Consider the following 25,532-nt stretch of genomic DNA (forward strand, 5'->3'; position numbering starts at 1 on the left):
CACACGAGGCCGTGCTTCTGGCAGCGGCTCTGTAGCTTGGCCACTTCGCTGTCGATCGACCACTCGCCCATGTACAGCATCCGGTTGATGTGTGATACAAGCTCGTGCCGCCACACGATGATGCGCACTCGCACGCCGGAGAGTGCTCGCGATAGCAGGACGTCCTGCACTCAACAATAAAAACAAATGAACAAAGGTGCAAAAGTAAACGGACACCACGTCATCAGGCGTATGTACCTCGAGGCTCACCCACTTGGCTGAGGGAGGTGTGAGTGGCGGGATGGGAATCTTGGCCCGCTGCACCAGTATGAGGCCGAACGAAAGTGACACCTCCCACGCCAATATGCTGATCGAGTGTTGCGCAAGCATCATGCACTGCACAACACCAACAGGAAAGCAGTCAACTCATTAGTAATTAATAAATAAATAAATAAATAAATAAATGAGCCGTAACAAAATGCGTAAGAGTGGGTGGAGGGGCACCTCGAACATGCGTTCGAACGTCTCCAAACCGTCGATGAGCACGTCGACATCGTTGCCCTGGGTCCAGTTGCTGAAGCTGTCGCTGGTCACCATGTCACCTTCGATGTCCTTGGCGCCAATCCTCTTCCCCTGCACCACCATCGCGTCCGTTCCGCGTGTGCTGTTGTTATCGCTGTCGGCCGCTTCGTCGGAGCGGTGGTGATGAATGGCGTCCGGCTCGGGTTCGTTGCCTCGCAGCAGGTAGTAGTCCCGCCGACTCACGAAGTTCCATAGGTGGGCCGGCACGACGTGATCGCCGGCCATGCCCTCTTTCTCCTTCGTCAAGCTGAGCACGATCACGTACGAGCCGCCCTCGGGCGAGCTCAAGTTGAGCGTCTTCGTGGTCAGCGTTTCGTCGTCTGTCAAGAGTCAACGCACGGCGGGTCAGAAGAAGCAGAAAATAAAAGACTTCTCCAACTGTGCAAGGCGTACCGCCAATAAGGAGGAGTTCCTCTTCCATCTCCTCGGGGTCTTCCGGGTGGTCCATGAAGGAGAACAGCAGCCCGCCCTTGCCTGCGAGCTCCTCCAGCCGGGCATAGTCGTCTTTGACCTGCTCGTCGGCTTCGCAGTTGTCTCCCATGATCTCGTCCACCTTGGTCCGCGTGGGGGCTCTGGGCGCGGCGACGCCGCTGCTGCCGTGTGCGAGCTGCTGGTGATCGAGAAGGCGCAGCACCTTGGCCGGATCGTTTTGCAGGACCTCGTCGAGCGGAAGGAGTTTGATGGTGCCCAGGATGTGGTCCGACAGCCACCCGCGCACGTAGAACGTCACCACGAAGTTGCTCAGCGAAGCGAAGGAACGTGTTATGCGTTAAGGAAATGAACACAGTTGAGCAGCAGAAGCAGCAGCAGCGAGTGAAAGTGAACAAATAAATAAATGAAAGAGGGGTTGGGTGAGGATATAGTTATTGACAGAGTGGATAGTGCTAACTTCGTTCGAAGAGAAGGTGCCCATGCTGTATCGGTTCATCACGCCCGGTAGGATGCTGTGCCTCGAGTTGTTGAATTCTACCTGCATGGCACCACACACACACACATGCGCGCGCGCGCGCCAACACGGTGAGACTCGCTGGCCCTGTGCATAGGGAAGACTGGCACCGCACCTCGACGTCGAGGGGATCCTTGCGCAGTTTTGAAGAGACCTGGCTGAGGCATGAGATCTCGTTGAGGACGAACCCGTAGGCGCAGGTCACCGGCTTGAGGATGTACTCCAGGTGGTACACTGGCCCGCCTCGGCCAAAAGGCAGAAACTGACCGTTGTTCATCAATCAAATGTTGCACGACAACTCACAACACACATCGAACATACATCACACACATCACACAGCACATACACGCGCGCGCGCTTCTAACCTGTCGCCTTTCGGTTTTGGAGGAGTGCGGGTCATCGAGGAACTCGAACAGTGTGTGCCGACCGAGGTTGTTGTAGAGCAGTGCCACACCACCGACGCCGAACGAAAGCTGCAGCGTCACCGGAGTGGAGGTGAAGTGCACCACCGATGCGTAGCGCTTCTGCTTCGAGCTCCCAAACCTACCTAGGAAGTACCGCCTGGCACACAGATTTCATTTGTGCATTCAATATTATTATCTATAACAAATATATCCGCATAAACGCGGTGACTTGACACTCATGAAATGATGAACGATGCACATTAATGCGATTAAAGGGAAATAAATACCGTTTCGGTTGGCCTTGGCTCCACAGGTCCAGAAAGATGTTGCGGGGTCGCTCATCCTTGGCTTTAAATGGGATGCCAGGTTCTAGAGACAGGCTCAGAATCTGCAGCTTGAACAGCATACCGCCACACAACCAGCCTCAGCGCAACGTGTCAACGAGAAGATGGAAGGAAAATGAGTTTCCTTGATTTCCTGGGTTAATTATCCGGCGTTGAAATTCGGTTGGTCGACTGAAATCGGAAAACGACCGAGAGCACTCCGGACGGTCCTGAAGATCAACAGTTGCGTGCCATAACCGCAAAGGTGCCCTGCGAGAGCAAATCAACGACGAAGAGGACTCAGCTAACGATTCGTACAGCGGTCAGCGGGTCAATCGCGAGGACCACCCATAACCAGGCAGAGATGTGGAAGCTGCCGGCCACTAATTCGGCCAGACACAGGAATCGTAATCGAACGGTCAAGAGTAGGGCCAGGGTGTATGCCGACGTGAATCAGCACAGGCCCAGGGAGTACTGGAATTACGAAGCCCTCAATGTGCAGTGGGGGTATGTCTTTTTGTTTTGCCCCCCCCCCCGGCAATCAACATTACTCGCTGCAATTCGCCTGGAGGCTAACAAACGGCACGCAGTGACCAGGATGACTACGAGGTGATACGAAAGGTGGGAAGGGGCAAGTACAGCGAGGTGTTCGAAGGCCTCAATTCGGTCACGTCAGAGAAGTGCATCGTGAAAATCCTCAAACCAGTGAAAAAGAAGAAGATCAGGCGCGAGATCAAGATCCTCCAGAATCTGTGCGGTGGCCCCAACATCATCAAACTCATGGACGTCGTGCGCGACCCGCATTCCAAGACGCCCAGCCTCATCTTCGAATTCGTCAACAACACTGACTTCAAGATCCTGTACCCCACGCTCAGCGACTACGACGTGCGTTATTACCTCTACGAACTTCTCAAGGTAGACACTCCTCCTTGCATTCCCCCGCTTCTCTCCTCGGCCGGCACAACTAAGCGGTGCTATGCGCGTGCGTGCGTGCGTGCGTGGTGTGGGCGCAGGCTTTGGACTACGCCCACTCGAACGGCATCATGCACCGGGACGTGAAGCCACACAACGTGATGATCGACCACTCCAAGCGGAAGCTGCGGCTCATCGACTGGGGTCTGGCCGAGTTCTACCATCCGGAGCAAGAGTACAACGTGCGCGTCGCCTCGCGCTACTTCAAGGGACCCGAACTGCTCGTCGACCTCCAGGACTACGACTACAGCCTCGACATGTGGAGCTTAGGCTGCATGTTTGCTGGCATGGTACAACTCCGTTTGTGTTCGTTCATGCTCGCGCAAGACTCTGATGATCTTCGCTTCTTCCAGATCTTCCGCAAGGAACCGTTCTTCCATGGACACGACAACCAGGATCAGCTGGTCAAGATCGCCAAGGTGCTGGGCACGGAGGGGCTCTACGCCTACTTGGACAAGTACACCATCGTGCTCGACCCCCATTTCCAATCGATGATTGGAAGGTACGTCGTCCGCTTGTAGCCCGTGCTGCCGCTTCGCCTGTGCTTAACACACGACACCCATTCACAACAGGCATTCGCGGAAACCGTGGAAGAAGTTTGTCACGAACGAGAACAAGCACCTGGCGGTGCCGGAGGCCATCGACTTCCTGGACAAGCTGCTGCGCTACGACCACCAGACGCGTCTCACGGCCAAGGAGGCCATGAACCACCCCTACTTCTACCCCGTACGGGAAGCCAGCGTGTAAATTTAACCTCTCCACCATCTACACCACTCGCTCTGAGGGCAGAGGCATCTGTGCATACAACCAACCTACACCAACCAAATAAACGATTGTTCAATCGTACACGGGAATCCACCGCCGTTTTTCTTTTTGATCGTCATCTTCATCTGAGGCCAACAACCGCTTGGCCTCCACTTCCTCAATCTGCTCAGACAAACAAAAAGGTCAGAGTCCACCACTTCTTGATCGCAGTAGGCGGCCCACGCCCTCGCGTCGCGGGCACAACTTGCGATACATGTGGTGTGGGCAGGTCTCCCAAAAGTGCCAGAAGCAGAGAGGAGGCAATGGCAACGACATCTCGAACAAGGCGAGACTCGTTGATGCCTGGCAGCTTCCGCCTTGCATGCAGCTCTTCATGCAGCGAAGACCAGCTCCATTGAGGAGGAAGCTGGAAGAGGAGGAGGGGACTAGTGGCATCGGAGAGGAGGGCTGAAGAGAAGAAGTTACTAGCGCGGCCGAGCTTAGTGGGCAAGTTTGTTTGTACATTCGTCGTGCCGTTACATACGGGTGTTCCTCCTTGTGCCACGTGGGGACCCTCTTTCCACTTGTGCGTGATTGGACCCTCTTAAATGCACTGTGCCACAAGTTTCACTTTACAGGAAAACCACCATCTACTACACGGCGGACAAAATCATGCAATTGGTGTCTGGTACTTGCACCTGCTCGAACCTGCACAGGTTGGGGGAGGTATTACGACCTAGTATTACTTGTCGTGGTGGCCGATGACCTCAAGGACAGAGTGGAACTGCATGCAGGCAGCTTCCTGGCTGCTGAGGCGGAGACCAACGTCCCGACAGGGGTCGACCTCTACCTACTGAAAGCGATCATTCACGATTGGGCCGACGATGAGGTGCACAGCAGCCTTGGCCTCGGCGTTCACAAAAAGCGAGGGCGCAAGGTAGAGTTAACAAGCGACGATCAACAGGCACGACCCATCTTGCGGGCCGCCCACAGGGCCATGGGTCACCAGAGGACCCTCCTTGGCCAAGGCTTATGACCTCGACGTCCAGCGCTCCGTAAGTCCCGCTTCTCCCGCCCACACGCGCCCACACCCGCGCACACCACCGCACACACACGCGCGCACGCAACTTGGTTCCCCTTCTTACGGACAGCGACGGACTTGGAACAGACATGATGGTGGCACTCGGAGCCAAAGAGCGCACGGAGGAAGAGTACCGGCAGCTGCTGCAGTCGGCCGGGCTGGAGCTGGCGCAAGTGCTCGCCCCGCAACAGCAGCTCAACCTGGTCGAGGCTCGCCCTACCCAAACCAACGCGTAACGCCCTGGAACCAGCTGGCAGGTGCCGGATTTTGTTTCTTTCACAAAGATCGCGACCGCCTATGCCCGCCACGTGGGAATAATACCGTTTTGCTGGGCTGGCAATCTGACAGTCATTTCATTAGCCCTCATCTTCGTCCTGCACGATGCAGTCTCGAAGTACAGCTATGAGGTGTCCCGGCTGTCCGCGCTCGCCCATCACTCGCCGTGATGCAGTGTGAGTACTACCCCGTTATGGGCTCACGTGCGATCCTTAATCGTGTGGCACGCCACACGTCGGGCGGTACGCGGGTTGTGCAGTGTGATCCTCACTCGGCTTTATTGCTGCTGTCGCTTGCAACAACGCCACTGACCCAATCCAGGAACTGTCGGCAAGCCACAAGGGCAGTGGCGCACACGCTGAGGTGAGATCAAAGGCTCGACACAGAGGGGAGGAGGTCACGTACGGGGGATATCACGGGGAGTGAGAGCAAGGTGCCGAGAACCGGTACGTTCCTCAGGATCATCAGCAGCCATGGGAAGGAGTTGCTGTATCGGATAACCAAGTAGCACGACACAATCCACCACTCAAGTCAGTAGTTGGCCTGCGGGCATAAGTGGACAAACATGACACACAGGCACGCTTTGGGGGGGGGGACATTGCTCTACTCTACCCGAAAAGATTAACGAAGCCAAACACCTCGACGAGAAGGCCGAGGATGGGCCACTTGATGAGCACGAACACGATCCCGCCGAAAAAGCACACGCTGCCCTTCAGCCGACTCTGCTCGAGGAAGAACGAAGACGCCCTGTCCAAGCCTAGAGGCACCGCAGCACGCGACAAGGGTGAGAGCGTGAACCGCGGCGCTGGTGTACCTGCGTGCGTTGTGTGGAGTGTCGTGTAAAGGTACCCACAAGCAGCACCGACCCTGTCACGAACAGTATCTGCACGGGGGGTATGTTGCAGGTTACTGATGTGGTGGGGGGGAGAGCACGAGGAGTACAAGAGGGTGGGTGCACACGTTGCCCAGGGCAAGGAGGCCGCGGTCCATCATCAGAAGGATGCCGAAGGCAGTGCAGAACGCCCCAAAGCTCGTCATCACCAGCCCCACCTTCTGCGTATCGCTGAGGGTCAACATAGCTCAATTCAAGCAAATCTGCCGCAGCAATCGAGTGTGGCTCCCTGCTTCCTGGTGCGAAAATAAATAAAAAACAGTTTATCTCTTTGGTGACGTCAGCAGAGCCTTTGTCGACAAATGGGTGCGCTTGGGGGCAAAGGGAGAGATGACAAGCACTCAGTAGAGAGAGGTGGAGTAAAAAGGATACGGCACGGTGGATTCCCGGGTGGTCGCCCACCCCAGTACTAACACCGCCTGGCGCAGCTTAACTTCGCTGTTCGGATGGGAAGCGGTGCTTTCTGCGCAGTATGGCCGTATCCACAAGTCACAGCGCTCTTCATCTTGATCACCCCCACCCACGAGGTCAACCCAAATCACTCCCTACATACGACTAGCATCATCACCTTTCTTTTAGCAAGAGCTTTTATGCGACATAAGCCCAAAAAATACACGCATTGGGTGGTAAAACAATAGATGAGGAGGCGCCTGCATTGTCAGTGGGGGCGGAACGTACTACCGCATGAACCGAGAAGTCAGGTCGGCGAGGCGGTCGAGCGCGACCTTCTCATCGTGCATCCGCTTGCCCAGCTCGTCCAGCCGCAGCCCCAGCGCGTGGAGCTCCTCCTGGGCGGCCAGCACCGGGTTGTCCGCCTTGGTGACTGCATACCCACGACACACGAGGGTTAGCTGTGCATCCCTCTTGTGTGTGTGTGTGTGTGTGTGTGACGCGTATGAGTGCCCCGGGCGCCACGTACAGTCTCGGATCTTCCTCTCGGTCAGATCTGACGCGGCATGAAGTCCCTCGGGGTGGTCTGGCGTCTCCGTCGCTGCTCGCACTCGCGCCGCACGTTCCGACTTAACGTCCTGTGTGCGCCAACACGTTGAGTAACGCAACACGACCAACGACACGACCAACGACACGACACGGCACACGTACCGCAAAGATTTCCTCTCGCCGGCCGATGAGAAGCTCGACGATGGCGCAGATGGTGCTGGTGTGGCCCATCATCTCGATGGCCGACGCGTCCTTCGGCCGCAGCAGGTTGGGTCCGAACACGGTCGCCAGGTTCTGGATGTGCATGAAATTGGTGGCCGAGTGCTGCGCCACGCGGCCGATGAAGTCGATGAGGTACTCGAGCACCACCTGGTTGTCCTGCGGCAGCGAGTTGACCAGGGCACGCATCCGCGCGGCGCTCTCCACCGCATTGCCGAGCTCACTCGCCTCCTTAAACTTGTCTGCAGACCAGGCAATGAATTCGTCAGACCCGAAGTCGAGGAATGTGAGCAGGGGGGGGGAGCCAGTACCGTAGAGGTCGTAGGTGATGAGGGGTTCGGGCAAGCTGCGGAGGTAGAGCTTGAGGAGGCCCGACACGGTGTGCGGGTCCACGCACTCGCTGAGGTCGGGGTCCTCCCCGTTATCGTACAGATCGCGATACTTCTGCACCGAGATCATGCCGCCCGACTTACGGAAGATACCCTCCACGTCCATTCCTGCGCCATCCCGTTGGTTGGTCCGCTGTCGACCGAACGTGGTGGTGGTGGTGGACGGTGGTGGACGGTGGTGGACGGTGGTGGACGGTGGTGGTGGTGGTGGTGGTGGTGGTGGTGGTGGTGGTGGTGGTGGTGGTGGTGGTGGTGGTGGTGGTGGGGGACTGGCGTGTACCTCGCTCCTCGATGTACTTGACGGTCTTCTTGATGATGTTGGGGATGTCGCCCTTGGTGTGCTTCATCGTTTTGGTAATCGACACCTCGAACACGCGCTTGTCCGCTACACCCGCCCATGTGTCAAAAAATGGAGAGCGAGAGAGCGAGAGAAAGTGGAGGGTGATGGCGTACAGCAATTGGCGCACTTGTAACGCACGATCTTCATCCACTCTCGGACCTGGGCCTCGTTGTCGTCGAAAATGAGATAACGCGCCACCTGGTATCGTGTCAGCAGCGTTAGGCCCTAGGGCGCGACGAACACGACCGTCACACGGCAAGCGTACGGAACCTTGTTGCTGAAGCACTCGATGTTGCCGATGAGCTCGAACTGATACTTGTCAGCGGTCGGGCTTTGGAGCTCGGAGATGGAACAGTAGTCCAGCGGTATCACTCCGCTGGGCGTGCTTGCCTGCTCGTCACAGCCAGTGAGTTAAGGTGGCGCTACGCCTTGCGGGGCGGAGAGAAGAAGGACTGGCGTACAGTCTTGGAAGCGTAGTAGTACAGCAGGTTGTCTTCGACGACGAACCACCGCTTCTTGGTGCCCGTCTTCTTGCTCGCGCCCGACTCGCCGGTGAAGGCCGTCTTGGCGTCGACCAGGAAGCCGCCGGGCTCCTTGATCGATTGCTTCATGAGGAATCCGCTCTTCTCCGGATTCTTGATCGAAGTGAGTGGCCTCTGTATGCAGTCGTGTGACCTCGCGTGAGCAGACGCACGACGCCGACACACGACACACACGACACACACGACATTCACGACACGCACGACACACACGACACACGGCATACACAGTGCATCGCATGCGAGCGCGGGAGTTGTGGTGCTGGCACCTTGAGGAAGGGTCCCAGGGGAGTGAGCACCAGGATGCTGCCCGGGATAATGTCCTGCTCCTCCAGCGATGCTCCCGCATTCAGCCACTTACCTGCACGCGAGGGTGAGTGTGTCGTGTCGTGTCGTGTCGTGTCGTGTCGTGTCGTGTCGTGTCGTGTCGTGTCGTGTCGTGTCGTGTCGTGTCGTGTCGTGTCGTGTCGTGTCGTGTATGCGTATGCGTATGCGTGTTGCATGCTGTGTGTCGTGTGTCGTGGGTATCGTGGTACGGCGAGACTGGCCGGCTTCGGTCCAGAGGTGCTGGAAGATGTATTCCTCGCCTCGCTTGATGACGCCGCCACCGAAGAGGTCGGGCAGGAAGGGCACGATGTCGCGCAGCGGCTCGCGGAAGTCGAGCTCGACGCTGACGGTCGGGTCGATCTTGGTCTCGGAGAAGGCCGGCGGCAGGAGCCACGGGCAGTGGGCCACGTCCGTCAGCGACGACCACACCCCGAACGTCACCAGCTGCGGCTTGTGCTTCACCTCCACCTCGTCCTGCCCAGCAATAATTTACAATAAAATAAAGATAACAAGTATTAGGCGAGTATTAAAATGTAATAGTAATAATAATAGTAAATATAGTAAATAAGAATAATAAGTGGAAAAGTAATACAGTACCATGTCTTTGATGTTGTAGTCGGCAAAGGTCTTGTCGGGCTGGAGCCAGGTGCCGAAGACCTTGCGATCGACGGCGTTGGGCTGGTAGAGGTACTTGCCCTCCATGTGGGGCATGCGACCCTCGGTGGCCATCATGGTGAGGCCCTTCCTGATGGTCCACGACCGGTCGAATCGCATCTTGCGTACGGCCGTGACCCGGGATTTGTCCTGCGTCGTGGCCTTCACGTAGCGCACCTGGAGGGTCACCGCATCCTCCACATCCTTGGGCGTGATCGTCCGGCGGGCAGGGCTTTGTGACGAGAACATCTTGTTCGCCCCCTTCACTATCGAAACCTTCAATTTGATTTGATCATTTGCTTATTTATTATAATTTTAACGTCATTACACGTGTCTGGAAATAGTCCACTATGGCAAATAAAAAATGGGATATTAAAATTGCAAAAAAACATATTTGACAAGATGGAAAGGATGGCGGAGATGAGCGGGCGCAACATAGAGCACATACTGCTGGCCGAGTTTGACATCGACAAGGGCAGCACTCTCAAGCACCAAATACCCGGACCCATACCAAACTATGCCGACGAGTACACCGCTGCATCAATGTTACATTTACCTTTTAATAATGCAACGTTGGATCCTAATCTCTCTCCAATTCCTTCTCAAGCTTTTTGGCAGACCGCATGCTGCCCGATGGTGCACAGAACCAGGTCCCAACTCCCAATCCAGTTCGTTTTCATTTTTTATGTATTCTATTTTATATTTAACAATGAACTTTTGTTGTGTGACAGGAATGGGACTGGACGCTCTTCTTCCTGAACAGAGAGGTCCACTACAGCGTACATCAACCTTCTGGTCTCGAGTTGTGTCCTGCACAGTGCATGATGATGATGCTCACCACATGCAACTGACGTGCACACAGAACCGAGCTTCGGCAGATGACATGGAGTCGTGGGAAGTGATCGGGTACGCTGCCCTACAGCGAGCCCGCGCGGGCTGGGCTGACGTTTGGAGGGTTTCTTACGGCATGTTCCCATCACATACAGCAATGAGGAGCGCGGACGGGCCAAACAGATGAAAGAGGTGGGCAAGATGGGGGTCAACAACAAAAACGAACGCGATGACGAGAAGCCGCTCTATTGCCTCACCCTCATCCACTGCCGTAAGGTACTACACAATCGCTCCCTCCTGCCCGCCCCTCCCCGCTCGCAGCACGGCTCACACGGACTGTTGTCCTGCCCACTACGACCTAGGACGAAACTGTGCGGCGCGGTGCCACCATTCGGTCGATCGCCATCTGCTCGCGGCTTCCGTTCGTCAACGTGTTTCGGGTTCCTCCTTCATTCATTCATTCATTCTTTCTTTGCAATGCCGCGCGGGCTGGACTGGATTCCCACGGCCCAGCTGAAAGTCTGACCTGTGGCGTCCCTTTTCTCCCTTTGTGATGATGGCAGCCCCTTCTGTTCCGCGCCCTTCAGGAGTACTTTCACGAGGAGGACGTCGGTGTACTACAATGCCTCTACTCCTCGATCAACAACACTGACCTCTCCCGTCAGAAGGTGCCCCATTGCTACCCATGTTTCGTTCTCTTGCTGGGCGACTGAAAAGCAGTTGTGGTGACTGTGGCTGTGGCTGTGGCAGACCATCATCAGTAACACGCAGAGCTTCGCGCAATACAGCAGCCGACCGCTCTATTCCTTTTTCGTGCCGAGCAGCGCCGAGTCAGCGTCGGGACAAGTCGCGCTGGAGCACGGCCAGCAGTTCATATTCGAAGAACCTCTGCGCGTTCCGCTCCACCACTCCAAGGACCAGTTCGACGAGGTGCGACTTCCTGAAAGTCTCACCACACACCTGACCCAAACGCATGCGCTCACCGTCGCCATCGTGTACGACGTTGAACAGATTTCGGTCCGCGACTTGTTGCGCAAGTTCAAGGCCAAGGGCGTTGTCTATCTCTACATGACCGTGCTCATGGGCTACCGTCTGCTGGTCATGGGACACAACGTCTCCACCTCGGATATCTGCCAGTGCGTTCCCCCGTCGTTCACCCTTACCCCTGTGACGACCGCGTGTGCGATCATCGCCCGCCTGACCCACCACCTCCCTCGGGGTCGACAGGTCGGTGCTGTCGATCGTGGGGCTCGTGTGTCCGCCCCTGTCGGGCATTTTGATGGAGCGGGCCTTCCCCTACGTCAGCTTGACCGACGTTATCTTCCAGGATGTGTACGCAGCGCACTCGCACCTTCTTCAACCATCGTCGTGGCGAGCGATTGGTATTCGTTAACTCGTCCATATGTGTGCATGTGTGTGTGTGTGTGGCGACCGCAGGGACGGGTTCATTGCGGGTACGACGAACCCGTACTTCAAGGAGAAGTGCGATTGGGACGTGCTGGCCGATCTCGAGAGCGGCAAGGTCGTCATTCGCTCGCCCAAGGTCGAGCAGCTCATCACCGGCCAGGTCGTCAGCTCCATGAGCGAGAAGTCCACCTCGGGGTACTTAACCCTTGCCGTTTCTCACTGCGCAAGCATGCTGCACAACGCGCGCGCGTATAGGAGTGTAACACGACACTGTGCCTACAGTCTGCGGCTGTTTGCGAGCAAGTTGGATTCGTACTCGCGTCAGTCATTGGCCGGACCTTCGGCGGTGGCTACCTACAACGAGAAGCTCATCAAGCTTCTCAAGAAGGGCCTTGCCCTCGACGTCGGCGAAGCCTGGCTGCGACGGCGCTTCCAGGTGCGCGCCCGTGCCTTCATTTTTTTGATGATCGCCGTTCATGGTAGTGCCAACGTACGCTGACGTTCGCGCCCGCGCCTTTCCAATTCGTCAGGAGAACACACTGAACCTGCTCGATGCAGCCTTGGGTCCGGCCATCAAGCCGCTCGTGCCCGAGAAGCAGAAGGCGGCCGACCAGCTCTCCGCCGTCCACAAGAAGATCCGCGAGACCCTCGCCTTCCAGCGGTACGCCCACCTCGCTCGCGTGGAATGTTGAACGCCAAAAGCCCACAGCCAACTACTGGGCGATCATAAACGGTGTGCAGGTATGAGCAGTGGGTGAAGAGTGGGTTCCGGATACAGGAGCAGCCCGATGACGACGAGGGATCCGATCAAACGCGGTACGCTGGGGGCGGGAATGACAGAGAGTTTGGAACGTGGAATGGATCGACGCTGACGCTGAGTTCTCACCCGCTCCCACCACGACTCACTCACGCGCAGAACGAGCCTGGTGTTGCACCACATCAAGCAGCTCCAGCAGATCGTGGAGGGCGAAAAGGACGGCAAGCCGACCAGCGGCGATCCCTCCTCGCTCGACGTCATCTTCGCCAACCTCCTCGCCCTCGTGCAGACCAAGCGGCAGTACTCCGATGTACGCCACCCCCCCCCCGTTCACTACCCTCGCGCCGAGTGATTGACTCAATCATTTTAACTCCGAACGGCCGCACCACACAGTTCTTGTCGCTGTTGTGCCTGTATCTGGGCGATGCGGACCTGGAGTCCTTCCTTGCTCGAATCGCCTCGGAGCCGCTCCGCCTACAGACCTCCATCTTCTTTTCGCGCCTGCTCGCCTTCAAGGTTCACCTCCGTCCCCTCTCTCTTTCGCTTCTCACATCATTTTACCCCCAGTGCTTGTGGTGGGTTGCGTGATCGCGTCACCGATCGGTGGGCACTAATATTTTATATATTTATTTTTTTACGGGCGTGTTGGTGAAAATAGAGTCGAATGCTCCAAGGAGAAGAGTGAAGCTTCACCCACGATCTGGAACAGAACAACGTTCTGTTGTGTAATTGCCTCCCACCAATGTACATCAAGTGTCAGCCACCTCCAACCTCAACTAAATCGCAGTCCACCGAAGCCGCAAGCGGCCGCAACAAGATGTCGCTGGCGTCGACGCGGAATGTCCGCTGTTACAGGGCGTGCGTCACAGTAAGTGCCAGCCGGTCTGGGCCGGAGAGATGACTCACTCACCTCCCCTCCCCGTTTGGGTCTTTGCTCGAAGTGTGTCCGTTCGCGCGAGTTTCCCTCGTTCATTTGGGTGTCTTTTGTTATTTGCCCGATCGCCGATCGTCTTCTGTCGGTGGCCTACTACGCCACCATTCTTGCTGGGCACAGTGCACCACGCCCGTTACCCGCCACTGACCGGTCTCGTTTTCTTCCTTCGCCGGACCAGACTGAAGTCTTCTCTCACTCTCACCCTCACCCTCACCCAAGGAAGCAACCCAACGTTCGAGGGCAGTATTGTGTTTTTTTCCTCTTTTTTTCTTTTTATTGTTCGTCGCACAACACACGCGTCGAACAGCACGAGGCACGCTGACCAAACAGTAAACAATAATAACGAAGAAGAAAAGGAAGAAGACAAAGAGGAGAAGAAGAGATGGAGTCGTCGAGTGGAGATGAAGTGGACACGTCGTCGTCGTCCGGGGTGAATTCGCCGAGCAGCAACCCGATCAGCAGCAGCAGGTCGCGGACCCACACGCCCCCGGGCGGGGGCGAGGCGTTGATGGAGGAGCTCAAGGCCTCGTCGGACAACGGCGGACGGAACTGGAAGGTGCGCGTATCCACGAAATCGAAGAAGCAGGAGCAGAAGGAGCAGAAGTCGGGCCGCAAGGGCCTCCGCAAGAAGGGCAAGGACCTGGGCAAGGAGGAGCGCAAGCGGCAGAAGAACGGCGAGGGGGGCGCCCTCATCTGCTTCAAAGTCATCAAGACCAACCAATACGGCAAACGTCAAAAGAGGTACTACGCCCCCCCCCCGCACCAATCTCTTAAAGATCGAAGCCCTCCCCCCCGCGACAAAGAGCGAAGGCCTTCACTTTGGGGCTTGAGGGGAGAGTGACCGAGCGTTAGGAAGAGAGCGGGCGCGGCCTTGAGGCGTCCTGTCTGACTCGTGCGAGTGTTCGTGTTTGTCGTCTTCGTTCTTTGTCTTCGTTCTTCTGTTGGTGGTGTTGGGCAGGATATTGGCGTTGAGTCCGTCGGGCGTGGCGAACATGAAGGGGAAGCAGATCCAGTGGTTCGTGCGGGCGGAGGACGTGTACCGGATCACGCAGAGCGAGACGAACCCCAAGTCCTTCAACATCACCTTCTTCCACCACTACTCCTTCGACGCCGAGACCTCCGAGCAGGCCAGCCGCGTCATCGACGCCCTCAAGGGACTCGGCCTGGGCCAAATCCACGTCAAGTCCGCCGCCGCAACCGCCGCCGACTCCGCCAACGGGTTCGTGTGTGTGGTGTGTGTGTGTGTGCGTGTCGTGCGTGTCGTGCGTGTTGCTTACGTTTGAGAGGGTTCAGGGTGGCGCCGGCGCCGGCGACGACGGACGAGGATCGGGGCGAGCATCAGGGCAGCAACAACAACGAGCAAAAGTTCAAGAAGGACATGCTCTCCCTGTCGCCCTGCGGCAGTCCCATCGGACCCCTCTCCCTCCTCGCCACCAGCACCGGTACCCCCCACATTCCTCCGCTTCGCTCGGCATTCCTTCCCTACCAGCATACCAGGAATTCCTCACAACCGTGTGTCGTATCATGTGTGTGTCGTGTGTTGCGTGTGTGTCGTGTGTGTCGTATGTCGTGTGTCGTGTCGTCTTGTAATGTGCAGCGGGTGACGCTGCGTTTTGGGAGAATGAGGATGAAGAGGGCGAGGAGGAGGGCGAGGGTGAAGGCGAGGGCGAGGAGGAGAAGGCGAAGAAGGAGCGGCAGCTGTCGTTCGAGTCCAAGCTCTACGGGTACCAGATGGAGAAGGAGAAGGAGAAGGCGCAGAAGGAACTCCAGCAGTCCATGCAGGGCAACAAGAGGACCGCCCTCGAAGATTTCGAGCTTCTCAAGGTCCTCGGCAAGGGCAGCTTCGGCAAGGTACCCACACACGACGCACACGACACACATGACACACATGACACACGCGCGTATGGAAGAACGGTTGGCTGACGTGTGGCTGGGCCCGCGGTGCGTGCAGGTGCTGCTGGTACAGAGGCTGGACAACGGGCAGAAGTACGCCCTCAAGATTTTGAAGAAGTCGGACGTCTACAAACGCAACCAGATCGCCCACACCAACACCGAGAAGAACATTCTTTCGACTCTCCAGGCACACACATTCCCCACATTCCCGATACTTCTCTTCGTTGCCTAACCCCAGTCATACGCATTCCTTCGCCATCTCTGCAGCACCCGTTCGTGGTCAAGCTGGCCGCTGCGTTCCAGACGGACGAGAAGCTTTACATGTGTCTCGAGTATGTCGAGGGCGGCGAACTCTTTGTTCACCTCAGACGGTACGACACGACACGCACACGACACGACCAACGACACGACACGACACGACATGACACGACACGACCACACATCACAGTCTCTCGCTCGTCAAACGGTCGTTGGGTGGCTCATCTCTGTCTATGATGTAATTAATGCCACAGGTCGGGCTGCTTCCCAGAGCACGTGGCGCGGTTCTACATCGTGGAGGTGATGCTGGCGCTGGACTTCCTGCATCGTCACGACATCATCTATCGTGACCTCAAGCCCGAGAACATTCTTCTCGATCGCGAGGGCCACATCAAGCTCACCGACTTTGGTACCACACACCGCACACACCGCACACACCGCAAACCTGGTGGCTCATATGAGGGCGAACCAGGGCTGTCGAAGACGGGCATCACGAGCGTGGGCGGGCAGGGCGACGGGCAGACGGCGCGCACCTTCTGCGGGACCCCCGAGTACCTGGCGCCGGAGATCATCACCGGGATCGGCCACGGCAAGGCCGTCGACTGGTGGTCCTGCGGCATCCTCCTCTTCGAAATGCTCACCGGCAAGCCGCCCTTCTACTCCAAGAACCGCAACACCATGTACCTCAAGACCATCAAGGTACACAATCACACGCACAACCGCACACGCACACACTCACGCACACGCACGCACCACCGCACACGCTGACGAAACGCGCACACGCACACATGACAGGGCACGGTGGAGTGTCCGGAGTATATGTCGCTGGAGGCGGAGAGCCTGGTGAAGGCCCTGCTCACGCGGCGACCCGAGGACCGGCTGGGCTCCGGTCCGACGGGCGTGGCGGGCGTCAAGAAGCACCCCTTCTTCGCCAACGTCGACTGGGACGCCTACTCCCGCCGCGAGGTGAAGCCGCCCTTCAAGCCCCGCGTCGAGGTACTCCCTTCTCTCTTTCTTCGCTTTCGTTCTTTGGCCCCTTGCACTCTTTTTCCCGTCGCTTTCGCTTCCGTTCTTCTTGCTGAGCGCGAGTGTGGGCACACAGGAGCAAGTGCGGCCGTCGGCGGCCGAGGACCCGTTGGTGGTGAGCGAGCGGGTGGATTGCCGATCGTCGCTCTCGCCCGACTCCGTGGCGGCGTCGACCTACTTCAAGGACTTCTCGTGGGAGGCCTCCCTCGCCGACACCGAGTCGCGCAACAAGGAGGACAACGACGACACCGCCGTCCACCCGTGAGCAACAACGTCAACATGCATCACCCCGCACCACCAACACCAACACCACTCCGCGAGTTTACTGTATTTTAATTTTAATATTCAACTCATATTCACGTTCTCTTTTTTTGTCTTCTTGTCGTGCCACCAAGGCCTCGTTACCTAGTGCGTGGTGTCGGGCGCTTCGGCGAGGAGGTCATTGACGCTGTAGATGCCCGAGAAGACGCCGCTGCTGGGCGCCAGGTGGGAACTGGCCACCACGATCACGTGGTCGTTCTTGTCGATCAGGTCCAGATCCAGCCCCTGACAGCGCCAATGAACCCAAAACGTCAGCAGCTGGCGAGTCACACACGCAATGCCGCACGCGCAACACGAGACGCGCTTCTGGGAGGGGTACCATCTTGATGGCGTTGCGGGCCTTTTCTTCGACTGAGTCGCCAGTGACCAGCGGGGAGTAGATGCTCTGGACGCCCCACACGACGTTGAGCTCGCGGGCCGCCCTCAGGTTGGCCGTGAACGCCAGGATCGGAATGTTGGGGCGGTACTTGGACACCATGCGCGTGCTGAGGAGATGGGTGGCGGTGCACCAGAGCGTGAGACCACACACGCACGCACGCACACGCACACACACGACGGTACCTGTAGCCGGTGGTGGCGATGGTGACGATCTTGCCGGAGATGCCCTGGGCGTTGAACTGCTTGGCCATGGTGAAGCAGCCGTGGCCCATCAGCTCGGCATTGCCCGGGTTCGCCGAGTCGTAGTGGTCCGGGTTGCGACTCTCCATAAATCGCTCCGCCTCCCCCACGATCGAGTCCATTGTCTGGCATTGTGTGTGTCGTGTGTGTCGTGTGTGTCGTGTGTGTCGTGTGTGTGTGTGTGTGATTAGCACAGCGCAGAGGTTGTGATGGTGATGGTGATGGAGATGGTGGTACCTTGACGCAGATGACGGGGAACTTGCCGACCGAAGTCTCGCCGGAGAGCATCACAGCGTCGGCGCCGTCGAGCACGGCGTTGAATACGTCGCTGGCCTCGGCGCGGGTGGGGCGCTGCGCGAGAGTCATCGACTCCAGCATCTGTCCGCCCCCGCCACAGATATGTGAGACCACCACCGCCGGTGCGGCCGCTGGGTCATGAGTGCTCGTACCTGGGTGGCGACGATCACGGGCTTGCCCTCCCTGTTGCACTTGCGCACGATGTCCTTCTGCGCGGCGGGCACGCCCCACGTCGGGATCTCCACGCCCAGGTCACCGCGGGCGACCATAATGGCGTCGGAGGCGCTGATGATTTCGTCGATGCAGTCCAGGGCGCCCGGCCTCTCCACCTTGGCCATGATCTTGACGTCCGTGTTGCCAAAGTCCCGCAGACAGCTTCGCACCTTCTCCACGTCTGCGCCGTTGCCGATGAACGAGGCGGCCACGTACTCGGGGTTCAACTTCGCGATCAGCTCCAGGTCTTTCTGTGGACCGAACCAACCACACAACACCGCCGCGAGCGTTTGAGATCGGGCCAAAGAACGAAGAATAAAGAGCGAAAGAGGCGGCGCACCTTGTCCTTCTCGGTGATGATGTTGAGGGAGAGCTTGCCCTTGGGGATGTTGCAGCCCTTGTGGTCCGAGATCTGGCCGCCGGCCTCGACCACGCACGCGAGACTGCGGGCCTTCTTGGCCTCCACCCGCAGCTTGACGATGCCGTCGTTGATGAAGATCTTGTCGCCCACATCGAGGTCCTCCATCATGTGCGGGTACTTGATCTGCACGCACTCAGGCGTACCGAGCACGCTGTCGGCCGTCACGTCGATGTGGTCGCCCACGTCCACGTTGAACGCCTCCTTAACCTTCCCCGTGCGGATCTTGGGTCCCTGGATATCGCACAGGATCGACACCTGCGCACACATTCCACACACACCACACGCACACACACACACACACACGCACACACACGCACGCACACACCGCACGCACGACCGCACACACCGCACGCGTGCTTAGGGTATGGTGCCAAGGAAGGAGGGAAGTGGAGGGTAGAGGGTACCTGCTCGGAGAACTCGGAGGAGATGCGTCGAACGGTGGAGAAGATGGCCTCCATTTCCTCGTGGGTGCCGTGGGAGAAGTTGAGGCGCACCATGTCCATGCCCGCCAGGATCAGCTCCCGCAGGACCTCCTCCGATGACGAGGCCGGACCCAACGTACACACGATCTTGGTCTGCACCGCACGCCCAACAAAATAAGGTTTCAATAATAACTAAAAAAATAACGATATACAGATAATCATATTTTATTTAACAGCGAGGTAACGCTTTGGGGGGGGGGGTGAATAGATTGAGTGGCACTCAAGGATGGAGAGGGGGAGTACCTTCATGGTGGTGGGAGGGAAGGCACCGAGGTCACTGAGAGTGTGTTGGGGCTTTTGCTGATTGCGGTAATGACCGCGCGCCGCGGTCAGCGAGCGCTTGAGGTCCGGCTTGTTGCTTGCGTTCATCTCTCCTTCCATTGTGCTCTCTGTGGTTGTTGAGGTTCTCGCCTTCTCAGTTGCTGTTTTGTAGTGCCCCACACTGTGCCGCGGACAAAAAAATAAGAAACCTCGAGAAATGTAGAAATTTCATCCGTTTCTGTTTGATTGATCGGGGACATTTGGTTGTGGAATTAGCCATGGAATGTTCGGCTTTGGGCAATAAAAAAAAAGGCCGCGTTCCAGCACGTGGACAATCAATAAGAGAGAAGAAGATCGAAGAGGGAGCAAGTGCGAGAGAGCGCTGAAGATGGAAGCCGGGGTGGAGGCCAAGCGGGCGCAAATGCAGGTATTTCGCGCGACGGCATCGGTCCCGCACCGTCTGCACCAATCGGCCATCCTCGCCAGCCCTCGAAGCTTGGCCAGAGACACAGAGTCAGACTCGTCCGGGTCTGTTCCTGCAGGACTCGTTCTCGATCCCCTTCTCGCCGGGCCGCCTCACGCCAGCATCGCCTCGTCACAATCGAGCAGCGACGCTCTAATTGGAAATGGAATTGACAATGAAAGGAATGAAAATGCGATGCTGGCGGGGGGAGCGAAGATGGCGCAGCAGAAGCGTTTGTTCGATTGCGTGCTGGTGGTGGGGGTGAACGCCGTCAAGGCCGCGTCCGACGCATCGAAGAACCCGCCCTACGTGAAGTTCCATTTCCCCTACCCGCCGAGCTTCATGAAGGCCGTGACGCAATTCTGCTTCCCCGATTCGTGCCTCGACAAGATGAAGTCCAAGCAGGAGGAGATCTTCTCCTTCGTGCTGACCGAGTCCAACGGCGAGAAGCGCTGGGGCTACTGCCACCGCGTCTTCCCCCAATGCTTCTGCATCGTCAGCTACCTCCCCTGCTTCAGCATCTTCTCCAAAATCCTCAAAAAAGTAATCAAGCTCCACCAGAACGCTCCTCCTGGTACTACACCACCACCACCTCCTTCAATCTCTCTCCATCTCTTCATCTCTATTTCATCTTTTTCAGGATGCGTGTGGGCGCTGCTCATCTTGTGTGTGCGTGTGTGCGGTGCTAGGAATGCCGTTCAGTGCGTGCACGATGTTCCTGCGTGCGATTTACGAGCAGCCGCTGCCGCAGCCGGGCGGCACGCTGCAGTTCACCGTCGAGTACCCGGCCACCAGCAGCGCCGCGAAGAAGGCCAAGACCGAGCACTACACCTTCCGCCGGCCGGACGACTCCGACTCGCTGCTCGACCACGTCAACTTCCGCCCGCTCGTGACCCTCCTCTCCCCCGACAACATCCTCGCCGCCTTCGCCTCGCTGCTCGTCGAACGCCGCATCATCTTCATCTCCGAACGCGTCAGCACCCTCTCCGCCTGCGTACAAGCCTGCGTAGCGGTACCCCATCACCATCCGACTCTTTCGTCCACCACCACCATCATCACCGTCACCATCATCGTCATCGCCATCGTTATGATCGTCATCGTCATCATCATTCAGCGCTGTCGTCGTTGTTGTTTGCCTGGGGCCTCACCTCTCCTGGTCTTGGGTGTCTTGTCACAGATTTTGTATCCGTTCAGCTGGCAGCACGTGTTCATCCCGGTCCTCCCCGCCTCCCTCCTCTCCTTCTGCTGTGCCCCGATGCCCTTCGGTACGTCCAAACATCGCCTCGTGCGCGTGCGGTGTGTTCGTGCGTGCGTGCGGTAGTGCGTGCGCGTGTGTTTCCGTGCGTGCGTGCGTGCGGTGGGTCTCACGAGTGGACCATGCGCCGTGTGGCACACAGTGGTGGGGGTGCTTCGGAGTAGTGTGGAGGAGCTGCAGGAGATGTCGCGCAACATGGAGGACGTGGTGATCGTGGACCTCGACGACGACCGCGTGATCCCACCGGGCTCTCAGGACACCGACGCCGCGCTCCTGCCGCCCTTCGTCGCACCCCTGCGCGCCACCATCGAGGACGTCAGCAAGCGGACGCGCAACCGAATGACCCTCACCAACCTCTCCAGCAATTCCAACCGCAAGGTTCCCACCTCGCCGCACGTTGGTGGTGGCGTTCACACTGATTTTGTTGTGTGTGTGTCTGTCGTGTGTGTTGTGTGTTGTGTGTACAGTTGCCGAAGGACAGCACGGCAGCGCTGTCGAATGCGTTCATCGGGTTCATGGTCGATTTGCTCGCGTCGTATCGCGACTACATCGTCATCTCTCCCGGTAGCGCTGGTAGGGTCATCATGCAAATCTTCATTGATCTAGACGCCTAGCGCGCATAGTCCCTGACCACAAGTGTGTTGCGTGTGTTGCGTGTGTGGCACGCACGCAGACGAGGGCTCGTTTCCCGAGTTCAACAGAGAGGGCTTTCTCGAGAATGCGGTCAAGGAGACCCGGCCGCTGCTGGAGCTCATCACCGAGACGCAGATGTTCAGCATGTTCATCGAACAGCGCGGCGCGGCCCAAATTGACAACGGTGTGTTCGACCGCGGCATCACCGGGAAGAGCCCCGACACGGAGAGGGCGGCGGTCAGTTCCGGGGAGGCGCGCACGTCGCAGCGGATGCGGCCGGCGCACACGCGGTTCACCATGTACGAGTACGGCAACATCACCCGAAGCGAGATCTCAGCCGTACACGAGATGATCCGCGAACACACCGAAAAGACCAAAAAGGTATGCGACACGACCGCACACACGACACACACGACACACACGCACACGACGGAGCTAAAATGGTAAGTGTGTGGGTGGGTAGGATATTGACGAGCAGGAGAGCCTGGAGCTGCTTCGAAAATGGCGGGAGGAGGAAAAGAAGAGGAAGGAGAGCGCCACGAAGGCAGCGGTGGAGGCGCCTGAGCGGAAATCGACGACCACCGCCACCACCGCCACGTCTACGACAACGCCGACCGCACGCGGCGGCTTCTCTTCGATTCGGGTCAGCGTCAGCAGCGACGACAACTACCGCGGCAGCACAGGCAGCCGACAAAGCTTTCTCGCCGCGTCTCGCATGTTCGTCTCTTCTTCCCCCCCCCACCGCCCCGCGGCTTCGTTAAATTCTCAAGGCGTGTGTCGTGTCGTGTCGTGTCGTGTCGTGCTCTCTGTGTGCGATTGCAGGCCGGATCGGTCAGACAGCGGGGCAAGGCGGGCGACTTGGAAGCGAGCCCACGTGTCGCCAGCGCCCTCGCCCGTTTCCACTCCGCCCTCGTCGCTGTCGACGACGCCGACGTCTGCGCCCACGTTCCACATCCCCTCGCCCGCCTCCAGCCCATCGTCGTTGGGCCTCTCAAAGAGCAACGCTATTGTCCGAAGCCACTCCAGGTACACCCACCCACACACCCATCCACGCGCGCGCGCCACATCATGGCCCTGACCATGGTCCTCTTCGCCTGTTCAATCAGCCCTGCGGGCATAAACGGCAACGGGCCAGACAGCAACGACAGGCCGGCAGCTGACACCATGTAAATCCCAACTCAATCCAAGAGACCCCTTATTTATCACCGACTCGGTGGGCGTGGCCGGCGTCGATGGTGTGGTTGAAGGGGTCGATGGTGTGGTTGCATTCATTCATCGGTTGATCATCAGGAGGGGTGGTGGCTATCGCTGATCTGGCCCAGTAGTCGGTCCATCTCGGCCTCCAGGCGAGCCTCTTCCTTGGCGGCCACCACGTCCGGCTCCAGCTCGAGCTCCTCTCCCTTCTCGGCTTCCGTCGTCGCAAGGACCTGCTCGGTGGTGGTCGCGGCCGCACCGTCAGCAGCTGCGGTCTGGTCGCCGTCGTGGTGGTGGTGGGAGGCGATGGCGAGAGCGTGTAGGGAGTCGTGGAGGAGGGTGGACACGCCGTGGAAGGCGTTCTTGGTGGCGAGGGTGAGGGCCTGTAGCTTGTCGAGCTGCTCGGCGAGGATGGAGATGAGAGTCTCGCGAGCCTGGTGCGGTCGGAAGGCGTTGAGCAGGAAGTGGAGATTGACGAAGAGCTGCTCGAGATCGGCCACCTTGTCGTGGAAGGTGTACTCGTGCGGATTCGTGACCAGCGTGTTGAGCAGCTCCAGGTAGTTGTGTAGAATCGAGTGATTGAGCTTCTTGAGCTCTCGTCTGTGGTTAATCTCGCCTCGCGGGTAGAGCTGCACCCGCCCCGGGTGGTTCTCGAGGCTGTCTTCCACCTCCTGCGTGGCGAGGGGTCGTCCGAACATCGAATACGTGCCCTCGATCACCGGCGGCGGGGGCGGTGCCACCCCCGCTGCCACTCGCTCATCTGTGTAAAGTTTGAAGTAGGGTGGGGGCGGCGGAAACGCCGACACTGTTCGTGCTCCATCTCCCATCTTCAATTTGTTTGATTAATCAAAAGAAAAACACTTTCGAGCACTTTCTTTTTCTTGTTTATTTTCAATCGAAAGATGACACGGCAGCAGAAGAAGAAGGAGGTGGCTTGGTGGGGCTTCGTGCTATCGACACTGGCAGGCACATGCGCGGGGCTGGCGTCGGTGTTTGGCAAACTGGCGATGGATGGCGTGTGGATCCTACGATTTGTGGAATTCTGCCACAGCACCACAACGATGACGACGGTGGTGGATGAGTATGCCGGAGCGGCGCTGAGGGCAGCGTGCTTCGGGATGGTGTTCGTGTGCAACATGATCATGTGGAACTTCTTCTTTGTGAAATCGATGAACCTCTCGTCGTCCGTGACCGCCACCGTGGTGAACTCGGCCACCAACTTCTTCTCCAGCGCCCTTCTCGGCCACCTCCTCTTCTCCGAACCTCTGCCGGCGGCGTGGTGGCTCGGCTCAGCCTTCATCATCGCTGGCCTCTTCTTCCTCGCCCGCGGGGACACCTCCACCTCGACCACGGACGACGTAGCGCGAAGCAAGCGATCCTCGTCGAAGATGAAGAACAAGAAGAAGATGAAATAATATGATACATACTATGTACAGCGATGCCCGCGCTTGCATAGGCTTGCTCTCTTCGTCTTCTTCTTCCTTGCAGCTCTAGAGGGCGTGGTCTCGTCGAGCTGGCGAGGCAAGGTACCAAAGGCCTCCCAACTGCGCACGATGCACGACGAAGGTGAGATTCTCCATCGACAAGAGGAGGAGATGAGGAGCAGTACAATCGCGAAGAGGTGGCAGAGTATGAACAACCACAGGCATATGACGAGGAAGGAGTAGCCTATGCTCTCGTGCGGCTTGCTCTGTGCCGAGAGAGCGATGAATGAGCTTCAAAAGGCAACACAGCAACGCATTGTCTGTCGGTGGAAAGTAGTACCTTGTGGGCGCCATCAAGGTTGTCACCGCCATCGTCATCAGGGGCGGGCGGATGGTACGAGGCGCAGGTGTTGGGACATCGTCGCCTCGCCTCATCCGATCCGTCGCAGCAATCGCAGATGCCGTCGTCCACCATGCTGCTCGGCATGTGGTGCTGCTCTCCCGCGCACCAGAACCGTCCGTTCGCACACGCGCTCGTACCTGGCGCAGAGTCGGCCAGACAGAGTCAGAGCCATCACCAAAGCTGGAAGAAGCTTCTGAGTGGGGTGAATACCTGGCTCATCGGTGCCATCAGCACAATCGCAGTAGTCGTCGTTGATACGAGCCAGCGTCAGCTGCACGCCCGAGCCGGCGCACTTGAGGCCCGATGCCTCCCACCGTTCCCGCTCTACATCGGAGAAAATGTGTTATTTTTATGCAGTTTAATGTTATGTCATTTGATCATCTGGTGATTGGGGAGCGTACGCTCAGGAGAGAGGCCACGGACAGTCGTGAGAGGTGTCGGCGTGGGCGAGCCCTTGATGACGGGCGGGTGGTGATAGTCGTCCAAGATAAGCGAGCCGTAAGTGGCGAGCTCGAACAGGATGAAGGACACGACAAAGGTGACCCCCACCAACACATAGATCCGGTACTGGCCCCGCAGTATGCCTGGTCTCTGCATCAGATGTGGCGCAAGCACAAAGAAAAGGCATCTTTCTGTTTTTCCTTGTGTTTTCTCTAAGCTTGCTCTTTCCTTTCTGTGTTTGGCGGCTCTTTGAAGGAGTGCGCGCAGGGTGCTGGGGAAAGCACTTGCCGACAAGGTGCGTGGTGCGAGCGTGTGTTCGTCTTCGTTCTTCGTTGTTGTTTTTATTTATTTATTTATTTACCCAAAAATGGTGCTGTTTACCAGAGTGGCGTGG

The 25,532-nt window shown here is 57.9% G+C and overlaps 12 protein-coding genes across 12 annotated transcripts in view; 6 read left to right on the forward strand and 6 right to left on the reverse strand.

Moving 5' to 3' along the window:
• ACA1_091160 (phospholipase D, putative) overlaps positions 1-2,317 on the reverse strand; it is a gene marked incomplete at both ends in the record, with an annotated part of 4,453 nt that extends 2,136 nt beyond the window's left edge. The window contains 7 exons of the mRNA XM_004334581.1: positions 6-164; positions 238-375; positions 484-881; positions 955-1,301; positions 1,618-1,769; positions 1,873-2,050; positions 2,199-2,317. Coding sequence (XP_004334629.1) covers positions 6-164; positions 238-375; positions 484-881; positions 955-1,301; positions 1,618-1,769; positions 1,873-2,050; positions 2,199-2,317 — 1,491 coding nt within the window. The remainder of the gene's footprint in view (positions 1-5; positions 165-237; positions 376-483; positions 882-954; positions 1,302-1,617; positions 1,770-1,872; positions 2,051-2,198) is intronic.
• Positions 2,318-2,598: 281 nt separating this feature from the next.
• ACA1_091270 (casein kinase ii subunit alpha, putative) lies at positions 2,599-3,953 on the forward strand (the record flags this gene model as incomplete). Its single annotated transcript, XM_004334582.1, has 5 exons — positions 2,599-2,741; positions 2,825-3,149; positions 3,248-3,496; positions 3,560-3,708; positions 3,779-3,953. 5 exons carry the CDS (start codon positions 2,599-2,601, stop codon positions 3,951-3,953), a joined length of 1,041 nt encoding a protein of 346 aa, XP_004334630.1.
• A 1,029-nt stretch (positions 3,954-4,982) lies between these two features.
• Positions 4,983-5,267, forward strand: ACA1_091280 (uncharacterized protein; the record flags this gene model as incomplete). Its single annotated transcript, XM_004334583.1, has 2 exons — positions 4,983-5,005; positions 5,102-5,267. The coding sequence occupies 2 exons, from the start codon at positions 4,983-4,985 to the stop codon at positions 5,265-5,267; spliced, it is 189 nt and encodes a 62-aa protein (XP_004334631.1).
• A 648-nt stretch (positions 5,268-5,915) lies between these two features.
• On the reverse strand, positions 5,916-6,384 carry ACA1_091290 (golgi transport 1 A family protein; the record flags this gene model as incomplete). The annotated part of the gene is made up of 3 exons (XM_004334584.1): positions 5,916-6,064; positions 6,157-6,190; positions 6,241-6,384. The coding sequence occupies 3 exons, from the start codon at positions 6,382-6,384 to the stop codon at positions 5,916-5,918; spliced, it is 327 nt and encodes a 108-aa protein (XP_004334632.1).
• A 492-nt stretch (positions 6,385-6,876) lies between these two features.
• Positions 6,877-9,855, reverse strand: ACA1_091300 (RhoGAP domain containing protein; the record flags this gene model as incomplete). The annotated part of the gene is made up of 11 exons (XM_004334585.1): positions 6,877-7,022; positions 7,119-7,227; positions 7,301-7,599; positions 7,669-7,854; positions 8,027-8,131; positions 8,200-8,284; positions 8,357-8,476; positions 8,548-8,742; positions 8,895-8,986; positions 9,162-9,426; positions 9,550-9,855. 11 exons carry the CDS (start codon positions 9,853-9,855, stop codon positions 6,877-6,879), a joined length of 1,908 nt encoding a protein of 635 aa, XP_004334633.1.
• A 162-nt stretch (positions 9,856-10,017) lies between these two features.
• ACA1_091310 (spindle pole body interacting protein) lies at positions 10,018-13,286 on the forward strand (the record flags this gene model as incomplete). Its single annotated transcript, XM_004334586.1, has 16 exons — positions 10,018-10,133; positions 10,214-10,256; positions 10,338-10,385; positions 10,469-10,512; positions 10,593-10,713; positions 10,800-10,877; positions 11,001-11,105; positions 11,188-11,573; positions 11,665-11,769; positions 11,875-12,039; positions 12,127-12,280; positions 12,375-12,505; positions 12,586-12,660; positions 12,761-12,911; positions 12,995-13,117; positions 13,260-13,286. The coding sequence occupies 16 exons, from the start codon at positions 10,018-10,020 to the stop codon at positions 13,284-13,286; spliced, it is 1,872 nt and encodes a 623-aa protein (XP_004334634.1).
• A 757-nt stretch (positions 13,287-14,043) lies between these two features.
• On the forward strand, positions 14,044-16,977 carry ACA1_091320 (Protein kinase 3; the record flags this gene model as incomplete). Its single annotated transcript, XM_004334587.1, has 10 exons — positions 14,044-14,276; positions 14,494-14,754; positions 14,829-14,977; positions 15,133-15,386; positions 15,487-15,651; positions 15,696-15,799; positions 15,941-16,095; positions 16,159-16,385; positions 16,482-16,682; positions 16,789-16,977. The coding sequence occupies 10 exons, from the start codon at positions 14,044-14,046 to the stop codon at positions 16,975-16,977; spliced, it is 1,938 nt and encodes a 645-aa protein (XP_004334635.1).
• Positions 16,978-17,117: 140 nt separating this feature from the next.
• ACA1_091330 (pyruvate kinase, barrel domain containing protein) lies at positions 17,118-19,433 on the reverse strand (the record flags this gene model as incomplete). The annotated part of the gene is made up of 8 exons (XM_004334588.1): positions 17,118-17,258; positions 17,353-17,518; positions 17,595-17,776; positions 17,889-18,029; positions 18,101-18,412; positions 18,502-18,837; positions 18,987-19,157; positions 19,308-19,433. 8 exons carry the CDS (start codon positions 19,431-19,433, stop codon positions 17,118-17,120), a joined length of 1,575 nt encoding a protein of 524 aa, XP_004334636.1.
• A 571-nt stretch (positions 19,434-20,004) lies between these two features.
• Positions 20,005-22,846, forward strand: ACA1_091340 (DENN (AEX3) domain containing protein; the record flags this gene model as incomplete). Its single annotated transcript, XM_004334589.1, has 9 exons — positions 20,005-20,362; positions 20,478-20,800; positions 20,966-21,053; positions 21,186-21,421; positions 21,511-21,616; positions 21,717-22,057; positions 22,140-22,393; positions 22,499-22,702; positions 22,783-22,846. The coding sequence occupies 9 exons, from the start codon at positions 20,005-20,007 to the stop codon at positions 22,844-22,846; spliced, it is 1,974 nt and encodes a 657-aa protein (XP_004334637.1).
• A 116-nt stretch (positions 22,847-22,962) lies between these two features.
• ACA1_091350 (mediator of rna polymerase ii transcription, putative) lies at positions 22,963-23,697 on the reverse strand (the record flags this gene model as incomplete). Its single annotated transcript, XM_004334590.1, has 1 exon — positions 22,963-23,697. One exon carries the CDS (start codon positions 23,695-23,697, stop codon positions 22,963-22,965), a length of 735 nt encoding a protein of 244 aa, XP_004334638.1.
• Positions 23,698-23,772: 75 nt separating this feature from the next.
• On the forward strand, positions 23,773-24,285 carry ACA1_091360 (uncharacterized protein; the record flags this gene model as incomplete). The annotated part of the gene is made up of 1 exon (XM_004334591.1): positions 23,773-24,285. One exon carries the CDS (start codon positions 23,773-23,775, stop codon positions 24,283-24,285), a length of 513 nt encoding a protein of 170 aa, XP_004334639.1.
• Positions 24,286-24,360: 75 nt separating this feature from the next.
• Positions 24,361-25,294, reverse strand: ACA1_091370 (uncharacterized protein; the record flags this gene model as incomplete). Its single annotated transcript, XM_004334592.1, is given in 6 exon segments — positions 24,361-24,414; positions 24,480-24,560; positions 24,635-24,787; positions 24,804-24,877; positions 24,908-25,021; positions 25,099-25,294. 6 exon segments carry the CDS (start codon positions 25,292-25,294, stop codon positions 24,361-24,363), a joined length of 672 nt encoding a protein of 223 aa, XP_004334640.1.
• Positions 25,295-25,532: the final 238 nt, after the last annotated feature.

The sequence above is a fragment of the Acanthamoeba castellanii genome (genome assembly GCF_000313135.1).
Source record: "Acanthamoeba castellanii str. Neff unplaced genomic scaffold scf7180000084645, whole genome shotgun sequence".
In the NCBI taxonomy this organism is placed as follows: domain Eukaryota; phylum Discosea; order Longamoebia; family Acanthamoebidae; genus Acanthamoeba; species Acanthamoeba castellanii.